Source organism: Chelmon rostratus, chromosome 16 (genome assembly GCF_017976325.1).
Source record: "Chelmon rostratus isolate fCheRos1 chromosome 16, fCheRos1.pri, whole genome shotgun sequence".
Classification (NCBI taxonomy): domain Eukaryota; kingdom Metazoa; phylum Chordata; class Actinopteri; order Chaetodontiformes; family Chaetodontidae; genus Chelmon; species Chelmon rostratus.
This window is the reverse complement of record NC_055673.1, coordinates 8596158-8618875: the sequence shown is the minus strand read 5'-3', so window position 1 is coordinate 8618875 and position 22718 is coordinate 8596158. Positions and strand designations below refer to the sequence as shown.

General features: G+C 43.1%; 1 protein-coding gene across 6 annotated transcripts in view; it reads left to right on the top strand.

The window, feature by feature from the left end:
• rbms3 (RNA binding motif, single stranded interacting protein) overlaps nt 1-22098 on the top strand; it is a 275251-nt gene extending 253153 nt beyond the window's left edge. For 5 of the 6 annotated variants that reach the window (XM_041954710.1, XM_041954709.1, XM_041954711.1 and 2 more), the window contains 4 exons: nt 9982-10092; nt 17686-17775; nt 19560-19684; nt 20915-22098. In XM_041954710.1, coding sequence (XP_041810644.1) covers nt 9982-10092; nt 17686-17775; nt 19560-19684; nt 20915-20918 — 330 coding nt within the window. In that variant the 3' untranslated portion in view covers nt 20919-22098. Of the gene's footprint in view, nt 1-9981; nt 10093-17685; nt 17776-19559; nt 19689-20914 lie in introns of those variants that run through there. The other variant, XM_041954713.1, reaches the window with a different exon arrangement.
• The last annotated feature ends 620 nt before the right edge of the window (nt 22099-22718 follow it).

The following is a 22718-nucleotide window of genomic DNA, read 5'->3' as shown; positions in this document are numbered from 1 at the left end:
CAGTGGGAAGCATTGTGCATTTATTGGATAACTGTAGTTACAAGTGACTTTGCAGGTTCAGATTAATGTTGCAAAACATAATCAATAAATAAATTATGATGTATTATTAAAGATTAAGATGAAACTAAAACCCTCTACCTTTACCAGCAGCAACATTAAAGTGATGTACACATTAATGCATCAATACTTATAATCCAATCATATAATAAACATGATTTTGAAATGGGCCATTCTGCACGATGAGCACTTTCGCTCTTGGTAATTTAAGCTTATGCTGATGCTAATACTTTTGTACTCATGTTTAAAATTTAGAATTCTTTAATGCACCACCACTTCCACTTCTGGGAACTTTACCAGCAGAGGTTGCTATGAGCAACACAACCTCTTTGAGGTTATCTACAGTCCACAAGAGTAAACATGAAAAGAATAAAACACAGCAGTTTGCCCTACAGTAATTTAAAAATGCCTTTGAATGTCTATTACGGTCGCAACACAGTAGCCTCGCACAGTTAATGGCCAGCTTGGTTAGCAGTGGACTGATCAGAAACTAAATTAAGGTATCATGATAGGATAATCAAAACAGCTGTATTTGACGAGTGTGTACAGGTAATGCATTTTTATTCTCAGACGGTAAATGTAGAGCATCACAGTAAACAGGGAGTGATTTCAGCTGCAGCCTGAGAGAATCATTCCCTCCAATATCGAGATGAAGAGACTATTTCAGATTCAAACAGTCTGATGTTCTGGCTTCTTTTAAATCCACCTGAAGGAGGACTTTACAGTAAAACAGGTACTGAACAGCTAAATGCACTGTAAAAAAAATTACTGCAGCGCTTTTTATGTTTATTTGGAGTTACCTATACCTGCTTCTTGAGCATAAACGGATCACTCATCCTCTATTAATACCTGCTATGAAAACAGTCATGATAAGTAATCTGGATGAGGAGAAGAACTTGCTCAGAAAATATTTCCTGACCTTAACGCTGTGAAGTAAAGCAGCTCTCACTCAGACATATTTAGCTTGTTTGTGAAACGATATAAAGGGTCGGTAGAGCTGTCCGGCAGACATGGTTAAAACCTTAATTAAGTAAAACTCCATCAGAAAATGGACAAGAATGTGTTAGAAATAACAGACCACATGTTGAACGGCAGTTAACTGTGTCGAAGTGGAGAACAACCTGGCCGACCGCTCGCTTGTTGCACAGTAAACAGAGAGCATTGCAGCATGTACGGCTTCTGCAAAGGTGTTTGTTTTTATCTGACTAGATTAAGTTTGACAAGTCTATCCATACGAAACTGGACTTCATCCCGCAGAGGAGCCAGCACTTTGTTAGCAGTAAGAGAGAGAGAAAGAGCGAGGAGAGAACAGTTCTCAAAATTTGTTTATCCTCAATTAATGGGTGAGATGCGCTCAACGTGGAACTTGATAGAGAGTGACATTGTTTTGTAAAGTGGACAACTAAATGAGGTTGCAGCTTGTTCTTCCAGACGTTGGTCTCCTTTCTTTCTTTTTCCCTCAGCTCGCCATCCTTTCTCTCCCTCTCTCACACTGTCTGTCAGACCTTCTAACGCTGGCGTTTGGCAGTTAGGCGTGGGATGTCGGAACAGCACGACCGGTTGCCTTTGCCGCTCCGTTCTTTGGTCAGCGCCGCACAAGTCAGCGGACCTCGTGTGAGAGGAGAGGAGCTAAAGGCCCCAAAAGACAGAAGCTTACATGCAGCTCACACACGGACGCACAACTACCTAAACACACACATTGTTTCAGTGCAGACTCAAAGTCTTAATGGTAAATCTCACTTACATACAGATCATCAATCACACGCAGAGACTCTCAAATTCACTTCACGCTGCCAAAGAGTGCCGGAGTAGCTGCGGTTCCAGCCAAGCGCAGCGTTGCTGTCTTTCCCCTTGACTTATCCATCCTCTTTTTCCCCCCCCTTTCCTTGCTGTGAACTGTATGTGCTTCGAGTGTGCGTGTGCCGGAGTGCATTGGCCCTTACATACTGGAGGTGAATTATTGAATTCCTCTCCGTTGCACCCCAGCCAGCTCTCCCTGGCTCGGGCTTTGAATAGACGCTTGCTGGGCCTCTTAGAATTGAACCATAACTATCTGCCCTCATCGGGTGGAGGTGAATCGGTGCACTGTGTGATACCCATCTCCCCGCCTGACATGAAAAACGCTCCGCGGATTCAGAGGGGGAACATTATGTCGGTCTCATGGATTTGACTGGCGAGGCAGAATTTGAGACGGGGCTACAGTCGTCCTTGAGTTGCTCTCACTGCTCTTTCTCTCCCCTCTCTATCTTTTCATCCCTCTCTTCCATCCTCATTCCTTCTCTCTACTTCTTTCTATACATCTCCCCCTTATTTCTCCCTGGTTTTGTCCCCCCTCCACATCCCTCCGTCTCTCTCTTCTCTACTGCCCTTTCAAAGCACAACTGCAGCTACTGTGCCGCTGCCAGCAAAAAAAAAAAAAAAAATCTGTCTGTCTGTTCGGGGTTAAAGTTTCATTCATATAAGAGAGATATTGTTGCAGTGCTACAGGGTGACTGACAGAGAGATTGAGCGGCTGCATTTTCACTATAAGCTTCTGGATATTACTTCAGAAAATTTTGTGATGGTGGCAAAAATACATTTGGAGACTAAAGCTGATATGCTTTGGTGAGCAGGCTTTATTAGCTCGCTCTGTTTTTTTAATTGGATTTCTAATCTTCTTTTTTTGCTTTTGTAAACAGAGTAAATATTCTGGAGAGATCCTTGCGTGTGAAATGATCCATTTGTCTACAAAAGGCAGTCAGAGCATGGTTGATCCGAGCGTGGAGAGGAATGGACCTCCCATGAAGACATGACAAATACTGTTACATGCTTCATCTAGCACCCTTATCCTCTCGCATACACGCACATATGCACACGGGCACATACACACCCTTTAAATCCATCCAAATGTCTTGTCATCCTCAATGAGGACAAGATAATTGTTTCTTTTTGATAATAACCTCATCACTTTTAATCATAAACAGTCATAAAGGGATCAAATTAATAGTTCAGAGCTCTGACTTACCTCACATTCCAACTGGTTTGATTTTGAAAATGCATGTTTCAGTGCTAAAACATTTCACTTTAATCCTCTGAGATATTCACATGATTGACAGACAAATGAATTAATAAGAGGAAGGAGACAGACCCATCATCCCTCTTGTTTTCATTCCGTTGTGGAGGACAAATAGATACACAGTAGATAAACATCTTTGCCAGAGGTGAGAAATCCTTCATCGGTATCTGGCTCCACATGTTAATCTGTTAACATACATCGCTGTGGCCCCTCAGCTGCTTCATTTTCACACTAACGATCCCACTTTTCCCTGTAGGTTCTTGTCAGGTTTGCAATTAAGCTTTTCAAAACCCTTGAAAAAATGAAATTTTAAATTTAAGCATGATGGCGAAGGCCATGATAAGCCGCTATCTGCATCAATGTCATCTTGTGGGGCTTCATTCATTGCTATTCATCACTGTATTCCTCTGCTACTTTATTTGAGTAAAATGAGCAGTTCACCTTCCTGCGTCTATGACTCGCTGTGTCTTGTAGACAGTCTGTGTTGGTAATAGTAGGGCAGCCCTGGCAGTCTGTTAGCCCCAAGGAGGGATTCATGCTGCGGATTAGAGTGAAAGACCCAGGATGCTGCCTCTCTTTTTCGGGCTTACCCGAATAGAAAGGTGCCTGAGGGCATCTGGAAACTGTGGTCACAGTCGAGGTAGGTGAATGCAGAGTTAACGGTGGCTATTGTAAAGCCTAATTTAGCACAATACAGAGCAAGATAGATAAACTCACATATGCACACATTCAGATCATGCAGGAACATAAATAAAGATGACAGACAAAGACATACACACACACACACACAAGCTATCTAGACTCAGAAAGTCCCATAAGCAGTAACTTGTGTGATTTTGTGCATACAGTTTCATTGCCTGCAGTATTTACCCTTCAGGTGGGCAGGGCTGTAGTATTAGAGGTCCCTGGCATTCTCTACTGTATACAGTTACCAGTCAATCACCAGCAGATGTTCTATAACACCAGGCTTTCCAAACCAATAACAACGGAGTGAACAAGCGTGGTCTGTGTGTGTCTCGCTGGAGATGGAGAAACGTCTATGCAGTACTCAAAACCTCTGCATGTGTCCTGCAGCGTGCGTGTCACATCCACCCCAATACAAAACACGCTGACATACACACACACACACCAGCATCAGTGTCCAAACCACAGAACCTCACATGGAGAAACCAAGTGTCAAACACAGCGAGGAATGTGCCGAGTCAAACGCTTCATGCGGACGACACAAATGATGCTTTGTGTGAGTGGAAGACTCAGGGATACAGCCTTGGCCATTGTTTGACGTTCTTGAGGCTTTTAATGTGCCTCCCCTGTCTTTTTTTCTCCAATTTTCATATTTCACCTGTCAAGAAAGCAACATTTGCTCTGAAAACGTTTCATTGCTCATGCCCCAGTCTTACCAGGCTTTTAGTGGTTTAATGTACAATGTCTGAACAGTACAGTGCGCTCGTTTCAATAGCCAGATGCCTCCTCGCCAGCAGTGAAACATCAGGGTCTACAAGGTGAAGATCGGTGTGTGAGCTTCTCTTTGTGGCCTCGGGCTGTTTTCAGTCAGTGTCAGGGCATTGCCACCGCCTGAAGGTAGCGATATATCAGCACCAGTTTGAGGCAACAGTGTAGATAGGCAATAATGTTGGATATTATTACCTGTAGCAGCAATAGAGATGAGTCATATGGATGGCTGAAGGGATGCTCTGATCAGGTTTTTTAGGGCTGATACTGATCACAGTTTTAAAGTTGTGAGAATCAGCTGATCTGAGTTTACAGGGAGCTTCTGCAGAAAAATGTTTTCCTCCCATGAGTTTTTTTTTCTCTCTCTGAACTGATACACTGCTGCTCCATTTTGAAGATAGCTGTCTATTTTCTTTGAGCAGAGCTAACATGTCCTAATACTCTGTTACACCCTCCAAAATGAGCAACTTTGTTCTTTCTTTCAAAATTCCTAACTGCCTGCTTGACAGAGCAGATTTGGAAATAGTCAAACAATGCTAAGCCACCACAGCGATTTCCCAAAAAGCTGGGACACTGTGTGAAGCATATAACAGAGTGTGATCATTTCTTAATCTTTTTTGACATTTACTCAGTTGAAAACAATACAAAGACAATACATTTAATGCTTGACCACATCATCATCATGGATTTTTGTAAACATCTGCTCATTCTGAATTTGATGCAGCAACACATTTCAAACAAGTTGGGACAGGAGCAACTAAAGACTGGGAAAGATGTGGATTGCTCCAAAAACACCTGTTTGGATCATTCCACAGGTAAACAGGTTGATTGGTAACAGGTGATAGTATCATGATTGGGTATGAAAGGAGCATCCTGGAAAGGCTCAGTCGTTCAGAAGGGAGGATGGAGCGAGGTTCACCACCTTGTAAACACATGATTGGATAAAGGAGATGGATATATCAAGAACAGAAAATGTTGTCAGCAAACACAGTTTGTTTGCAAATGCTTGCATTCTTATTTTATTCATGTTTTATGCGTCCTAACTGTTTTGGAATCAGGGTTGTACATCTCATAGCCAAAAGGCAGAATCCAACATTTGCATTCACAAAACTGGATGAAGTTCAATGCAGCAAGAAACCAAATACTCCTTAAGTTCAGCAGTAGCAACGGAAACATACTGCCGGACTGCGTCATCTGTGTAGGTGGTCTGTGTAGGTCTAGACAGGAATGCAAAGCTTCACATGGTGGAGATGTTTCAGCCATAATGGATCCGGCAGTAAAAACACTCCCTATCTGTGTCACATTTATGTATTTGCCTTACCCGTTTTGCAATTGTTATTTCTGATCAGCAGCTTTGAAAGTCGTGAATATCAGCTAATATCAGCTCTCCATCAGTCGGAGTGTTGCTATTTACTGATAATGAGTGGCCATTAAAAAGGCTGTATGGTTTTTTACAAGACTTCTTATTTACCGTACATTGTCTTTGGCCGTTGAGTGTATATCAGCGTATTTAACAGCCAGGGAGCTGATATCATCTGTCCCCTGTCTAAAGCAGGATCAATACCATCTTGTTTTTTTCACAGACACATGCACCAAAACACAGGCATGAATTGTGAGATCATCTATAAACATCGTCTCGTGGATTTGTAACAGATATGTGTGTAGCTTCCATTATTTTTGCTCTTTCTCGCTCGCTCTCTCACAGAGGACAAATCAAAAACATATATTGTCTATTTGTGTCAGTCTCTTTCCCATTTTCTCCTCTCTCTAGTCTGTCCGTGGACAGACACAACACGACAGACATCCACACACACACACACACACACACCCTCTCTCTCACAGACACTCAGTCTCACAAACACAGAAAATCGAAATCACAAATCGGCTTAACTCTCCCTGACACGTCTGTGAATTAAGCCTTTCCGTTGCTCTCCCTTTCCCATTATAAAGGCATTGTCAGAGGCTGAATCGGTAACAGGTAGCCCACAGCTCCTGCTGCTCCCCTCTCGCTCCTCTCTTTCTCTTCCTTGCCTTCCCTTTTTCTCCTTTCTGCTTCTTTGTCTTCCCTCGCTTTCTGCCTGTGTGTCCCTCATCCTCCCCCCTCCAGTTCTCTCTCCTCCCTCTCCTTGTCCGTCTCTTCTCGCTCCCGTCTTCCTCGTGACCTCCATCAGCTCTCTCCTTAATCATCCCTCTCCTGTCCTCATGCAGTCTCGCCTCCCGTGTGTCTCCTCGTTTCCCCTCTCCTTTGCCTTTTTCGTCCGTCACAGCCGGTGGTAAAACAGAACTAAGCTCTTGGTATTTTCTTTTTTGCTGCTTTAAAATTCAACTTCCAAACATTTTAGAGAGAAATATTGTGCTTTTTACTCCTCTGCATTTATGTGACAGCTTTAGACACAACTTACAATGAAATCAGTTTATGTACTTGTTACAACTAGTTTTACTTCTAAGTATTGTTTTAAGTAATAGGTCTGCGTTGGGTTGCACCGGTTATTTGTAAAGCTGTCACTAAGTTTGTGTGTAAAGTAGCTGGTAGCTAGTTTCAAACTAGTGATTTACTAAATCATGTTGCACCATTAAAGCCTAAGAAACGCCTGTGCTGCAGTAGCGATTATTAATGCTTGCTAGTAAGCTTCTGTAGCACTGTCCAATCAAGAGAAAAGACACAAGCCATGCTAACAGAGTCAATGTAGCATCACAAGCTGTAAAATTGTTTAGAAAATTGTCATAAATAACTGTTTTTTGATTGGTCAATGGAATTTTTAAGTAGCTAAGCCTTTAGTTTGGGTTGTTTGTATAATATGCATATATGGAGAAATATGTGCTTCAGAATTACGCAAATTTTTAAGTAGCTAAGCCTTTAGTTTGGGTTGTTTGTATAATATGCATATATGGAGAAATATGTGCTTCAGAATTACGCAAATTTAAAGCCTGATTCAGACCAAAAATTCATGGCGAGACGTAAACAGGAACAGTTTTACAATGCTGCAGGGAAGAGTTGCACCTGCTTCAACAGCCAATCAGCTCAAAGCAAAATCAGCTGCTGAAAGGGGTTACAAACTTGTCATCTGATCGAAAAGACACGAGGAAACTGTCCAGGGAATAGACGAGAGAAAATGACAAAAGAGGGGAGGTGTCCTGTCTCAAGCATACATTCATATAAACCCTCTGAGGCGGCTCTAAAGTCTCAGCCCTCTCGTTTGTTTTTGTCTTCACCGTTTCATCAATACAAGAAACACAACTATAGCAGGTAACTCGCTATCACCTCATTCATATTTTAAGACGCTACAAATTATATCCAGCTGTGTTGGGAAGTTGAAAACCCAGCAGTCAGAATTTCAGAGCATCTCGACTGGTCACACTGGTGTAAACCAGCAGGTTTCCAGAACGTTTTCAGACCGGCACATTGCATAGTTTCAACTAATCTCATCACGAGTCTGTGGTCTGAACTGGCTTTAGCTGACACTGTGTGTGTGTTTGTGTGTCAGGTCAGATGCTGTGACCATTTGTCATATTACCCCTTATATTATATATTCCTGTCAGGGTTTGTATAGCCCAGACATTCACCAGTAAGACGATTGTATACACCCTGAGAGGCAAAACCCTGGGCGAAAAAAGTCTAATTACTCTTACGTTAGTGTGGTGCAACCTGTCTTAATTTAGTGATGCATAAATGTCCACTTAGGAAACACTTGGGACATTATGATGAGGCTAAGTGTGACCTTACAAAGAACTGGAGCACTTCTTCTACCACTGATCTCAGCATTCGACTCAGTTTCTGTCTTTCTGTGCTGAGGTGAAACTCCGGGAAGGATCACATGAAGCTTGCATATCGAGTGGGAGAGGGAGGAGAGTGGGAGTTCGCTGTGTTGTGAATGCAGGGAGTAGACAAGCAGAGCGATTCTGACAGGCTGTGTCTGCACAGTTTGTTCTCCAATAGGCCCACACAGAGTCACCAGTGGGGTGCGCACATGCACGTGCACACTCGCGTGCGTTACCGGAGCTGCACGCTCATATACACACATATAGACACTGTCAGGCTGTTTCACACTCGTGCACAAACTGCTGTTACACACAGTGTGTTGCAGTTGTACAAACGCACATAGACAAACACACGCGCGTGCACACAAAGTGAGAAGAGAGGCGAGCGGAGGAAAAGGGCTTGGTTTTGAATGCGTCCCTCCCGAGGCTTCAGTGCTGGGGAAATGGAGCTATCATGACAAGGGATGAAAGAGCAACAATGGTTTCATCACTTTCCCTCATGTTCCACTGCACCGTGAAAAAGAAGCTTCTAGCGTTCTCATCCGCCCGTTAGGGAAAACATGCCGCGCATTATACCAAGGGGGGGAGTGAGTGAGTGAGAGACAGCGAGAGAGGGACAGAGAGGAAGCGTCCTCTCTCAGCAATCAATGAACCGCACAAACCCGGACTGTTGATACCTCAGCAGCAGATATTGATGATTTTGATGGACCAAAAACAATAGCGTGTATTGATTTTGAAAATGTCCCTGTGTTTTGTTGCTGTTTATTGACACTGTTCCTCTTCCCTTCTTCTTCTCTGGCTGCCTTGTCCTCAGCTCAACCCTGCCTGGGCCCCACCCTTCGCCCTTCCTCTGTTTTTATTGCTTTTGCGATATTATCTTTTTCCTCCTTCCTGTTCTCCTGCTTACTTTCTCTTTCTTCTTCTACCCTCTAACCCCGACTCCCTGCCTGGCCACCTCTAACCACCACGACCCCAATAGTCCATCCACCCTCCCTCACATGTATCTCCCTGTATATGCTGTACATACTTATATATACTTCCTCTCCCTAGATATTTGTGTTTGGTTTGATGTTTTCTTTGTTTTGTTTTTTATAAAGGACAAATGAGATTTATGGGAATCTTTAGGCAGTATATGGCAAAAATTGAATATAATATTAATTTATGTATTTTATGTAATCTATTTTTACCTATATTTTAATACATTATTCGGTGGTTTCCTCCATCTTATTTGACGTTTTTATCTGTTTTTATGTCCATTCTGTCTTTTCTATGTCAAACACTCACTTGGTGCATGTGATTTCTTTCATGTAAAGCACGTTGAGCTGCAATTCCTGTATGAAAGGTGCTTTACAAAGTTTATTATTATAAGTATGTTTTCATTGCTATATAAAATAAGAAAGTTTCATAGCCAGCAAAGAAACTCCTACAGCACAGGAAAGACAGGGGTAAGGCGACTCTGCAACCCCACCACTAGATGCCACTAAATTCTGCACGCTGGTGCATTAATAATTTACATGCACTCCAACAAGACTTTCAGCTGACTTGTGGAAGCTAATAGGAATCAGGATAAATAATGGAAGCATTTATACAATGTTCATAATTTCCTCTGTTCCTCCTTTTATCTCACCTTGTCTTTGTCTTGTCTCTCGTTTCACCAGGGTGCAGTGATCACGCCAGCCATGGACCACACTATGTCCATGCAGCCTGCCAGCATGATGGGCCCTATCACCCAGCAGATGAACCATCTGTCCCTGGGCACCACAGGAAGTGTGAGTACTCCCTGGCTGTGCTACAATGGACCGCACACACGACACAAACACCCAAACGCAAGCTTGTCTCGTTGCCACAATCTAGATGAGAGAACCTCCAAGTTGATAAAAAAATGCTGATACACTCATCTTGGCCGTCTTCAGTTACTACTGTGCCATCATAGCAGAAAACTTTACGAGCTGCAAGATGGTGGACTTTCTCTGCTGGTTTTTGCCTCTTATGCTGCATACAAGCTGAATAGTGTGACACAGTAGCTGGACGAACTTATCAGGGCAGTAAATAAAATACTGTATATATTTAACTTTATTATGCATGTTTTCTAGGAAACACATCCTGAAGCCTAAAATTTTATTCACAGTCGACAATGTGCACAATATTTTCCCAAAACAGGCTTATTCTGCCACCAGCAGCTGGTTTCAGTTGATCATTTTGCTGCTAGTATCAACCACTACTGACACAGTTCAATAGCATCTTAACTGACATTGTTACGTCCACCGTTTTGTCACCAAGGAAATATTTACAGGCGTCTTTTATCTCTCCTGAAATGTCCTGTCTTATCTGTAGGTACTCTTTTTTTACAGCTGTCTTGTGATTGTTGATATGTGATTTGTTAATGTGGTTTTTATGTGATCAGTTTACTGCTAACAAGGGTAGCCATTATACCAGCTGTCTGAGGCTGATTTGTCGCTAGCACAACATTCGTAGTGCCCATTACTTTACTGTTGGAGTTACTGTTTTGTATTTTACTCTTTTAGCTTTTACTGTGTGCTGCCTGTGGGGAGCTAATCTTTCACTGGTGATATTTTGTTTCATACTGACATGAGGGACAGCCTCACTAATTTGACAATAAGTCGACATTTTTATGAATTCATTTTAAAGTAGCTTTGGTCTAACTCTTGTTTATGGCATCTTTTTGTCGTCCAGCACTGTGTTTTTATAAAGTTTGACTATTGCTTTCCATAAAAACCTCAAAGGCAAACTCCTGTCTTCAACCTTTATTGGAAGTGTGCTTAGCTGGCTGCGTAGCTTTCCACCTACAGCACACAAACAGTGACAGAGCAGTGAAGGACTGTGCTCTTTTTAGTAATGACACAAAAACAAGATTATCAAAGATTAGGTATTATGTTTCCATCAGTGAAACTACATGTAGTTTTATGCAGGTTTAGTGATAATAATAATAATACTCTTGTAGAAACCATTGATATGGAAAACACACTAACCAGTTTCATTTTAGGTGTTATTTGTGCGATGAAGGTCTATAAAATATGAAGTAACAGGTACACAGTTTCAGTTTTGTGAGGGTCAATAAACACATGACTTTCTTGTGTCCCCTCTTTACGATACCAAGCCTATGCCCTTTGGAGCAATGAACACCCAAACAGTACAAATCTATAGATCCATAGAAAGGTGCACTTTGTATTTGTAGCTAGCTTTTAAGAGTTGAGACAGAAAACGAAACATTGAGAAAGAAAACGGCAGGTGTCCATTACACTGCTGGTGCGGGTCAGGAGGACCACGTGGAGGCCTTTTATCTTTGGAGAACATTGTTCATTTACTTCAAAAACAAGGTACACATTGAGTTAGAGATGGATTTTATATTTCCTGTCAAGAAAGCCAAACCTTCTTAGGCTGTCGCCACATGTGCTCTGCCATGGATCTGCCATATCATTTGTTTTACACCGCATGCATTCGCCGCCAGATATCGAGAGAGCATATTTCCTCCCTGATCTTCCACATTAAACAGATTTCCTGTGAAGCTTAACAGTGTGACAGAGCTCTCTATTCTCCACCTTCGTCACTTTCACCCTCTAATTTCTGCTTCTCTCACACACTTTCTGTCTCCCTCACTCTCTAAATCACACATCAAATCTATCACTCCATCGGTTTTCTTTATTCCACGCACACTCGCTTTCAGTCGCCGCCCCCTAAACCAGGAACTCCCCCCTGTTTCAGGATCAAGTCGACTTAGAGGTGTCACACAGCTCTGAAGCCTGACTTCCTGCCCTAACCCTGCTGCCCCGGGGGCAGGCAAGCAGGCAGCTTTGCTGCGGCGCTACGTTTGATCTGTGCGTGTGTGTTTGTGTGTGTGTGTGTGTGTGTATGATTGAAACAGTGCTGTATTGTACAGTTACCCATGTGTTTCCAGGTGAGCTGTCAGCGGCTGTGATGCCATGTTGGCTCTGTCAGGAATGCCCCCACCCTAATCTGCCCCAGCTGTGCTAACAGCCAGGATTAGAGACAGGCTAATCTATGATGATGGCTTCTGATGTTTGATGGGTTGTATTAAAGTAGAAAGTGGGTTAAGGCACTCTCTCTCACTCCATTTTTCATTTCTGGTTACTCTCTCTGCCTCTCCCCTTTCTGCCTGCTTAGCTTTCCTGAGGCAAAGTGCTGTGTAGCATAACTTCTCAATGGCTGAGCTGCACACACGGCATGCCACACTTGATCATCTATGGGAATTGAGACATGTTTCCTATAACTCTCATTCTTAAGCCAGATGTGAAAGTCCTTTCATACTGCCTGTTTGAGAAAGCCTGGTAAAAAAGGGGTTAGGAACCAACATCTGTAACTATCCGTGTAGTAAACTGGACTTGACACCACATACTCTTTCGAGCACATTCCCCATGTGTACACGCATGTGGTGAGGTTGTTTTGATTGCCCCCACTGGCCACATGACATAACCTTCACCACAGAAGAGCACCTGCCATGAGTAACATCTCCAAAGTCAACAACTTATCGCGACTGCCCCTGGCCGCCGAAGGAGAAGCCACACCTCAGAATACTCTTGGCTGTTCCAGGGCTCTCTGCGGCTGTTTGTGTATGGCTGTGGCTTTCTTCTTCCCTCCAAGAAAAGAACCAAATGTTCCCGGTCCGCCCAAGCTGTGACACTGGTGCGGTGACCATAGCTTTCCGAGAACGTCGAGTTATTTTGCAGCGGGGATCGACGCGGAGGGTTAAGCCCGTTAAAAAGGAGTGGCGAGGAAAACCTCACCTCGTAACGAGGAAGCAGGGATCAGTGCCGTCTGATGGTCACTTCGTTGGAATTCAGCTGCTTCACCAGAAAATGTTCTGCTCAGTTTAGTGACTGTCTATCTTGAACAACTTGATTACAGAATGCTAAAGAACCTCAGGCTTTCTCTTTATGGATGGCACACATAAACATGCCATCCATGCTCCTCACTGATTTAATTTACCACGTTTGGTGCATATTGCCCTGTTACTGATTTATTTGCTATCTCTGAGCTCTCACCAGTCAACAGGAGTCTATCTGTCACGCCTCGTGTTTGCTCGTGTGAGTTGCTGTGCATGCCTGGATGTGCGCGTCATTTCAGCATTCGCGTGTGTTTGCACGCATGCCAGTGTCTGCGCCTGTGTGTGAGCGACGTAGTGTTTGACATGACAAGAGGTGACCTTCCCTCTGTGTTCTCCATCCTATTCCTGTCATGGCATGTAGAACCCAGGTCTCTGTTGTCATGGTGACAGTGGTGATTGACAGCTTCTCTGTCCCTGGAAGACAGATTTGTGTGAAGCACTTTCCTCTATTATCTGGGCTGTTTCCCTTGGTTTTCTTTGGGGAAGTCTGAGTACAGTGTGTTATTCTACATTTCCATAACTGTGCAAGACTATATTTAACCTTTACTCACCCTGGGTAAGTTGACGGAGCATGCACACCTTTCTCTTGCATTTTTTCCATTCAAAAAGCAACACATGTTGACATGGTGATTCTCAGCACCACTGAGCAACTTTTATGGACATAAAAAAAATGCATTTTGAGTTTGTTGAAGGGCTCATAGCCAAGAGCTCTGGTGCAAGAGTTGATCCACTCTTTAATGAATTTTCATGTTCTCAATTTGAAGTTTGTACTCTAACTTTTAGGTTTTGTTCTGCATCTAAATTGAGCTCTCAATATGACTTTAATTCTGAATGTGAATTATATGTTCTCAATTTGTATGTACATTAAAAGCTTAGGCCTACAAGTAAGCACCAGACTCTGCAGTGCAGTCAGATCTTTGCCTGCAACTCTGAATCTTGATTAGAAAGAACAGAAGTAATTCCATGGTACAGTTAACTGTTTACTGCATGTTTTCTAAGGCAGGTTTTCAAGTATTTTAAATTAAAGCTGCACTAATCAATATTTTTCAATTAACAATGCTGTACTGTTTGCTTCATTATTAAACACTCTGATCAACCTTGTTTCCAGCAGCAGCAGTCAGCTGTTTTCTGAAATAAATAAATAAATAAATGTATGCTACGTTGCCATTACCAAATTACAGAGAGATGAAAGTTAGCGACTAGCTGCGGAGCATTTAGCAGCTTAAGAGCTACGTACTTCCCTCAGGTGAAGACCAAACCAGAGCTAAAAGAACTGTGAATATTGAACTTAGATTCCTAAGGTGGCTGGTAATATGACTCCAAATGAATCCAAATGTTGCTCAGTAGCTGCTGAATGTGTAAACAGGCAACTGTTTACTGCTAACACATGAATTATATCAACTGTCCAACATTCCAGAAGAGTTTAGCCGCTCTGTAGAGCATAAAACTAGCCACCGTTAATCGTGTCGCCCACGTGTGTCCTTCTGCAGGTGCATGACACAAACAAAATGGGGACGCATTCTTGAAAAAAACTGGTCCAAAGTAGTACTTGAGGTCAAAACCTCCACAGGATACCTTTAATACTCAAGTAGTAAATACCAAATTCACATACCATAAAGGCCTGCTGATAAAAATATGTTTAAAGCAGTGATTAAAAAGAGAACACTGATTTTGCTTGTATAAGTCTCTGCAGGCAGCGTGTTAACAAAGCCTGGGGGCCAGGATATGGAGGTCTTTCATGGTGAAGTGGTACAGCAATGTGATTCACAGCCGCTGGTGTGCAACTGCAATAGCTTCCATCGTGTTGGAGCCCCACAGCTAAGATCAATAGTCATCAGAGCCCATCCCCACGCTTCTCTGCCATTAATAACCTGCACTGAGTGGCTGGATGCTCTCGCCTTGACCAACTGTTATCCTCCACCTTGCACATGATGCGAAAGAACAGCATGTCAACACAGTGGGGATACCCATATGTCGAGTGACAGACATGGAGGTGGATGATTTGTTTGAACATATAAACATGCTGTGCTGCATTCCACCAGCACAAGAACTGTCATTTTTAGAGAAAAACTTGTTGATGTGCAAAACTGAAAGCAAAAAGTGGCCTATCAGGCTTGTACCCACCAAACATAAATCGTCTTATACAGTGCAGTGCATGGGCCCAAACCACTGTGGTTCTGTCTATGGTATGGATTTTCATCCTTGCATTGCTGCATTGCGGTCTGACTTTATACTGTGATTATAGGTGTATGTCATGGAGAGTCATGGTGGAGAAGAGACTTAAGGAGTCTACTCACACCAGCCTCGTTAAGGAACTATTCAGGCCTCACGTTCATCAAACATACGCACATGCCATCTGTTCCAGGCGCAGATGTGTGTGCATGTGCATAGACATGTGTGTGACTCTGAGAGTGAAACACCATTTATTGCCAATTAGGGATGCTTTATATTGCCCAAACCTGTCCCCTGACTATGGGCAGGGAAGTATTAAAAGAGTTGAATTTGGACAAAAATCATCTTTATCGCCATAGCAACCCAATTCACTGTAGCCAGGCTTGACATCCCCCTGACTTGCCACAGCAAGTGCAGAAATATGCCCTGCCCAACCTGCCACATTAAATAGGTTAACTAATGGTTATGGTAGAAGAAGAAATCTTATCTTATTAAATTTTCTTGTTAAATCTAATTTAAATTCCTTCTGCAGTCCTGCAGAGAAATATAACATTTCAAATGGACATTCTGTCTTTGACAGGGAGATTTTGATATAGCTAATTATCTCCTGCTTCCCTTCATTTGCTTTCAAGCAGCCCTCACAGGTGAGTTGGCTGAATAAGTTAATGGGAAGGCGAGGCGAAGACAAAAAGTCCTGAGGAAAATTGGTATGCATGGTTTCGATTCACCGGGGAGAAGGTCACTTCAACAATCTGATCGGCCCTTTTAGACGATAGCAGGTTGAGAGAGAGAGAGGGAGAGAGCGCGAGTGACAGGAAGGTGAGAGGGAAGAAGGGATGACACAGAGAGGTAATGTGGTAATGTGTCAGGAAGTCTGGATATGCCACCTCACCCCATCCTGAGTGTGACAGCCCTCGAGGTGTGATAACCTTAAATTCACACGCACGGACCCACACAGTCATACGAACGCACACTAACATCCATCCCAGGGCATCCTCCTGGCCATGTGTAGCGACGGTGGGGGAGTTAATCACCCATGTCCATGGCCTTTAGCTGCTCTCATTAGCGGTGAGCGGTGGAGCCGTACCCGATCCATTAGCAACGCTGCCGGTAATGACACTTCACCAGCACCGCCGGGCCCACGGCCAAGAAAGGCTCCGCAGCCCGGCACAGCCCCTCCATTACTGCCTCCTACTGCATACTGCCGCCACGCTTTTTAGCACCGGCAGGGAGACTGAGAGGGGCGAGAAAAAATAAGATGGAAAGAAAGGGATTGTACTTCCCTTTTTTTCCTTGGTCCGGAAAAGCAGCAGGAAGACGAGGAGTGGCAGAGAGGCAGCCTGGTGGCTTTTATCTGGGATCACATCCGTTGGCGCTGTACTGCAGCATTATCGTTCCAAGCCTCTTTGTCTTTGTCTGTCTCTCACAGTCTCTCTCTCTCACACACACACACACACACACACACACACACACACACACAGACATGCATGTGCGTTCCCAACACACAGCTGCACACAGGAGAACACATACAGTACATCCACGTGCACAGTTGGACAGACAAATAGTGATAAGTCATCTTTTTATGCACAGGCATGCGCTAATTAAAAAGAAGCATACACACTCGCAAAGCAGGCTTACACTGACACGCGTGTTCACCACCACACGCACACACAACATGCCTTCGCAGCAAGTCCCAGAGAAAGCCTCACACAAAGTGCCGTGTCCTCATTCATATTGCATGTTAAAGCCCCGTGGCTGTCATGTAACTGAACTTATGTCACATCTGCAAAATGGCCATCACGGAGGAAACTAGCACCCAGTTAAAAGCCAGGGCAAGCGCGACTAAAGGAATATAGGCCACAGGCGAGCGACCTCCCGCTTTCTCTTTCCTCTCTCTCTCTCCGCTTTCCTTTTATTTTTTTTATCTTCTCAGCTGTGGCCTGGTGCATTTGCCTGCCTGTGAAGTTTTGGTGGAACGGCAGGACATCTCTTCCTCCTCCTACTCTTCTGTCTGCCCCGCGTGCATCCCTCCTGCTCTGCTCTGCTGAGGGTGCACACATATTCTTTCAGCGCCCTCCAAAGGCGGCTGAGGGCACATCAAGCTCACATTCCCAACGGTTTCATGGATAATTGCAGTGAGAAGAGACTTTCAGGGAACAGTGATATCATAATAAAGTCTTTGTTGTCCAATTTTGGACTAGCGTTGGGTGTATTATGCCACAAACGTGTGTTGTGTATGTTGTATCTGTGCATTGTGGTGTTGTGAAGACAGAATTTTTATGTGCAAGGATTTTTGATATATGTGTGTCTTCTGTTTGTGTTGCAGTACATGACTGCTGCAGCTGCCGCGGCGCCTATGCAAGGGACCTACATTCCCCAGTACACTCCTGTGCCTCCAACAGCCGTCCCTGTCGAAGTAAGACCCTCAAACATGCACACGTTACCTAGCAATAATAAAAGAATCTGTCTGTGCTCGCCCAAAGGAGGACATCATTACCCCTGACAGCCCACTTGCTTACGCCCACAAGCGCTCTCTTCATCCATTCCTAAACCTGCTCGCCACATCAACAGATCCAAACAGTCATTAAATAGACAGATTACATTTGAAACACGCTGTAAATTGCTCTTATTCTCTCTAAACTAATGGCCTCACACCACCAGCGAGGGCGAAAACTGCAAGCAAAGCAGGATGAGTCAGAAGTTTTATAGTATTTGGGAAAGACATTTGAAGTGCGGTGCAGACTTTGTCACTTCCTCGGCGGCTGTATCAGCTCCTGGCAGGTTCGGGCAGTCCAGCCTGAGAAATGATGAACGTGGAAAGCGGGCAGGCAGGCCGGCGAGGGGAACGGGCCGGCTGTCTGGCGGCTGACAGTGCAGTCGTATTCAGATGGACTATCAGTCGTGTATCAGATGACAGGAGCTGAAGTGAGACACAGTGCCGGCGGTGCTGTCTCTCTCTCTCTCTCCTTGCCGGTCCAGGCTGGTAGGTAGCTGGAACACGCACACATCCGTCAGCCACGGATCTCTGGTTAGCCCACCAGCCACGGACAATGACAGCTTCCCCTGACAGACCCATTAGTCGCTCCTCCCTCCCTCTTATATCCCCTCCCAAGCTCCCCCTCCTCGGAAAGTTCCTCATGAAGGAGTGGGACAGAGGAGAGAGATGTAGTTGTAGTGTAGCCCCTGGCGCCTCTTACTTATTTCATCCTCATCGTCGTCCTCTCAATGCCAGCATCAGCAGCGGGGTGTATATCACTCTATCAGCCAGTGTCTGCAGGGCTGATGTATGGACAGGACGCAGTATCCTTGAGAGCTTGTTAAAGGTGATGGAGATGACTCAATGATCGGGCTTTAGGTGATGCTAGAAATATAAAAAGGCTAAGAGGTTGTTGTGATGAATCCAGTGCTCATGGCCACCTGTAAAGATTTTTTTTTTTTTTTTTTTTTACCTCAAACATGTCTGCAAGCACATATTTGATTCCTATATTATACACTAATCCCTGTGCAGTGTCAAATCACAGTGAGGTGATGTTACTTCTGTATTCTTTGTTGTGTTATTTAACCACTTTGCTGTTAAGTGTTCCACTGAAGTAGCTTCATTTTTCCATAAAAGGCAAATATTCTTTATATTTTTCTTCTTTGCTGAAGCAGTGTCTGCAACTTGAGTGAAATGTTAAATTCAGGACAGCTATTTTAGTATCAGGGCGCTTTTATTGTGCATAAATGGAACAATTCTAGGTCCCTCCGCCGTTATTTTATATGCATTTCTGGCATACAGTATATTGGCCACTTTGGATGGAAAAGTTGAATATTTTAAATGAAGTTCTGTGGGTGTGAGAAACGCTTGTCTGCACAGTTCACAGCGATGGACCCGTCAGTCTGAGACGTTAATTATCACAGGAGTTTTATTTGGTATACTTTTTAGGCCTTGTCAGATCAGTTTTGTTTATTACATTATATTTGGATTTAATATTTATTTTTTTTAGAGCCCAAACTTGAGTGGGCTTCACAGTCTGAACAATATATGACACCCTCTATAGCTAGACTCTTGATCTGGGGAAGAAAAAGCTCCAGCAACAGTAGACAGAAATAGTAGAAGAAGAATTCAGTCACATACTTTTCAGCAGGAAGTGTAAGCATTGCAGAGAGACGCTCGTTAAAGTTCAGAGCTGACACATTTCCTCCCGTGTTTGTCCTCAGGGAGTGGTGACGGACGCCTCCCCCCAGACAGTGGCTCCCTCGTCACAGGAGGTGGCTGGCCAGCAGCAACAGATCCAGGTGGACAGTGCTGCCGACCATGTTCCTGCTTACTCATACCAGTCCAAGTAAGTCAAACGGTGAAGCAGGACTAACCTGACGCACCAGATGGTTTGTTGCACTGAGCCATCTGGGAAGTCGTCCTTGGAAAGTGTTTGGAAAAGGGCAGGCGCGTTAAAAAAAATGCTTTGCATGTGATTGGATGAGCCGACCTTCTATCGCGGGCTAACATCGACCAATCAGATCAATAAACCACGTGAAGTAGCAGGAGGACCCCACCAATGGAGCCAGTTGGTAAATCAAAGGAAAAGAGCAAATACATCTTCTCCGCTGAGAAAAGCCTTCAGTGCCGTTCTTTGCTCTTCTTTCAGTGAAGAAAAACGCTCCGGCATCACGCACGCTAGCATGTTCAGAAGCTGCCATTGTTGTTTTCAGTGGCTTCTCTCGCTGTCGTCACACCTAAACCACGCCAAACCGTAGCTGCTGGTGCGTAACCTGAATCCTGGCAAGATGGATTCTTTAGTGGTCTCACAAATCCAGCTGCTTCGCGAGATAAAAGCAGGTGTTACTGTCGTATTGTCTCCGTTCAGACATTATTACTCTTAATTAATCATTTATTTTTTATTAGCATTTTATAAATTGTAAGCATTAGCAGTGGGTGATGATATATATTGTGAGACAATATAAATTAGTCTACCATCCCTCTCATACCTCTTTGTGTGTTAGCTCATGGTTGTTTATGTCATAAATCAATAAGCAGGTCAGCTTTATGGTCAAATTGGATTTTATACATATTTTATGTGCATCTTTGCGATAAAGTGCTCTGATTTGTCAGGTAATCTTTTATCCATATTGCTCTCTCCAGGTCATTTTGTGGCCTAACACAAACAGTCAATCCTGTCATAAACAGGTTTTTCACTCTTTTATTTGGTGAACTGAAGGGATGTTACGATATTTTTTATATGTTTTGTACTTGCAAAGCATTTGTCTAGCTGAGCAGCGCAGTACCAAATATTCATCTGGAAATTAAATAAATGAGAGTGCTTTGAGATGCAGTAGTGTCAGTATAGAATGACTGTAATTATTCTTGGCTGCTGGGGTCATTTCGGCAGCACTTTTTGCTTTCCTGACCTGATCAGAAGTGTTTAACGCGCATCATTTTGCCTCAGTCTTCTGACTGCGCTGTCAGCTGTCAGCTCTATCTCTTCTCTGTGTTTGTAATATTGTGCTTTGATTACAACTGCACACCCCTCTCCCTCTGTCTGTCTTCCTCTCTCCGTTCTCTCCTCTTTCATCAGATAGCAACGGCCTGAGCGAATGTTCCTGTGACAGCGTTGCCTTGAGACAGAAGGTGGCTGCACTGTGAATGCGAGGAAAGGAGAAAAGAAAGAGATTGCTACCAGATTGCCCAGGCACCAAAAAAGAGACACTTTTTTCATTTCCTACCTGGCCTACGAGAAAAGAAAAAAAAATGCAAGAAGGAGGTAAAGAGTGCTGAGGAAGGGGATGGGGAAATTGCTGGGCACAGTGCAAAGAAGTGAAATTGTTTAGTCTGGGAACCTGCCTGAAGGGCTGGGCTGAAGCTTGAAAAGTTTCTCAAAGAAAAATCTCAACCAATTAAAAAAAAAAAAAGAAGAAAAAACAAATATAAAATGTCAAAAAAAAAGGTTGAATGCGCAGGTAGGTGATGAAGTTTATTTTGTAATTAGAAAAGGGGAGTCAAGTTTGAGATACACACAGAGATTGTCTTCCTCAGATATTAAGCTACAATTTCTTTTCACTCTTTTTTATGTTCTAGTGTTAAATTTTAGTTTTCTAGATATATTCGAAAACAAAGTGTTTTTTTCTTTCTTGAATCTTCATGGCCTTAATTTGAAGGGCGCCAGAAACTTTTTACAGAGTTAAAGTCTGACGTCCGGTTAGGGAAAAAAAAAAAAAAGAGAAAAAAAAGCAAACTAAATCAGTCTCTTGGACCACTTGGAGGGTGCAAGACACTGGATGTGTTGTTCTAAAGAGGAAAAAGAATCTATCACATAAGCTGTACAGATTTAATAGAGAAGAGCTTTTTTTCGTTTCTTCATTAGAAGAAAACTTTGATAATTATTATGTCAGAGGTAACTAAGTGTCAGAAGAAAACAAAATGTCTGTTGGGGAAAAAGACTCGGGGGAGGGAGGCGGGAGGGGCAGCTTTGAAGAGATTTTTCACAATGAGGAAAAAATGAAAACATAAGAAAACATGCTGCATTGTGGATGCAGTCTGTTGCAAATGCTGAACTTGTTTTTTATTATCATAATTATTATTTTACATGGCAAAGTTGCTGTCAATGACATTAGTGCTTTTTATCTGCCACATTTTACCTTTTTTATGAGCTTTAAGATGTTTTTAGCCCGCTTTGCTTGTCACACTGCAAAAAAAAAAAAAAAAAAAAAGAAGAAGAAAAAAGTATTAAATGAACAAAAAAAAAAACCTACGGAAAAAATTCTGGCAGTGAAATAAAAAATTCAGTAGATTCAGTAGGAGCTTACGGTTTAAACCAATCAGTGCAAAAGCAATAGAAGAAATTGTTGACAATTTCTGTAGTCTTTCCTAGTTGTGGATCAAATGCAGCCCATGGATGGCCATTTTTATACCAAAGATGAAGAGACACTCTGAACCAGAGTTTTTTTGTTTTGTTTTCCTTTTCATTTTTCAGTTTGATTTTGTTGTTGATGATGTTGTTGTTGTTGATGATGTTAATGTTGATATTGTTGTTGTTGTTGTTGCTGTTGTCGTTGTTTTTTTTATTTGACCTTGATGGCCGGACCAGTCCTTACTATCCCTCTTAACATCTTCTTTTTGCCGGGTTTAAGCTAGTTTTCCACGGTTGTCCGAGCTGTTACACACACACACACACACACACACATACAGATATCTGAACATGCACACATGTACTCTACAAACTCACACACACTGACACAAACTCACACACACACACACATCAAACAGTATTTAAAGTGTGACGCAACCAGTGGCAGTCCTACCAAAAGTCCCTTTTCTTCCTCTCTTCTCGTCTTTTCATTTATTTCTATGTCTCGTCACTTTTTCGATGCTTTTCGCACGCC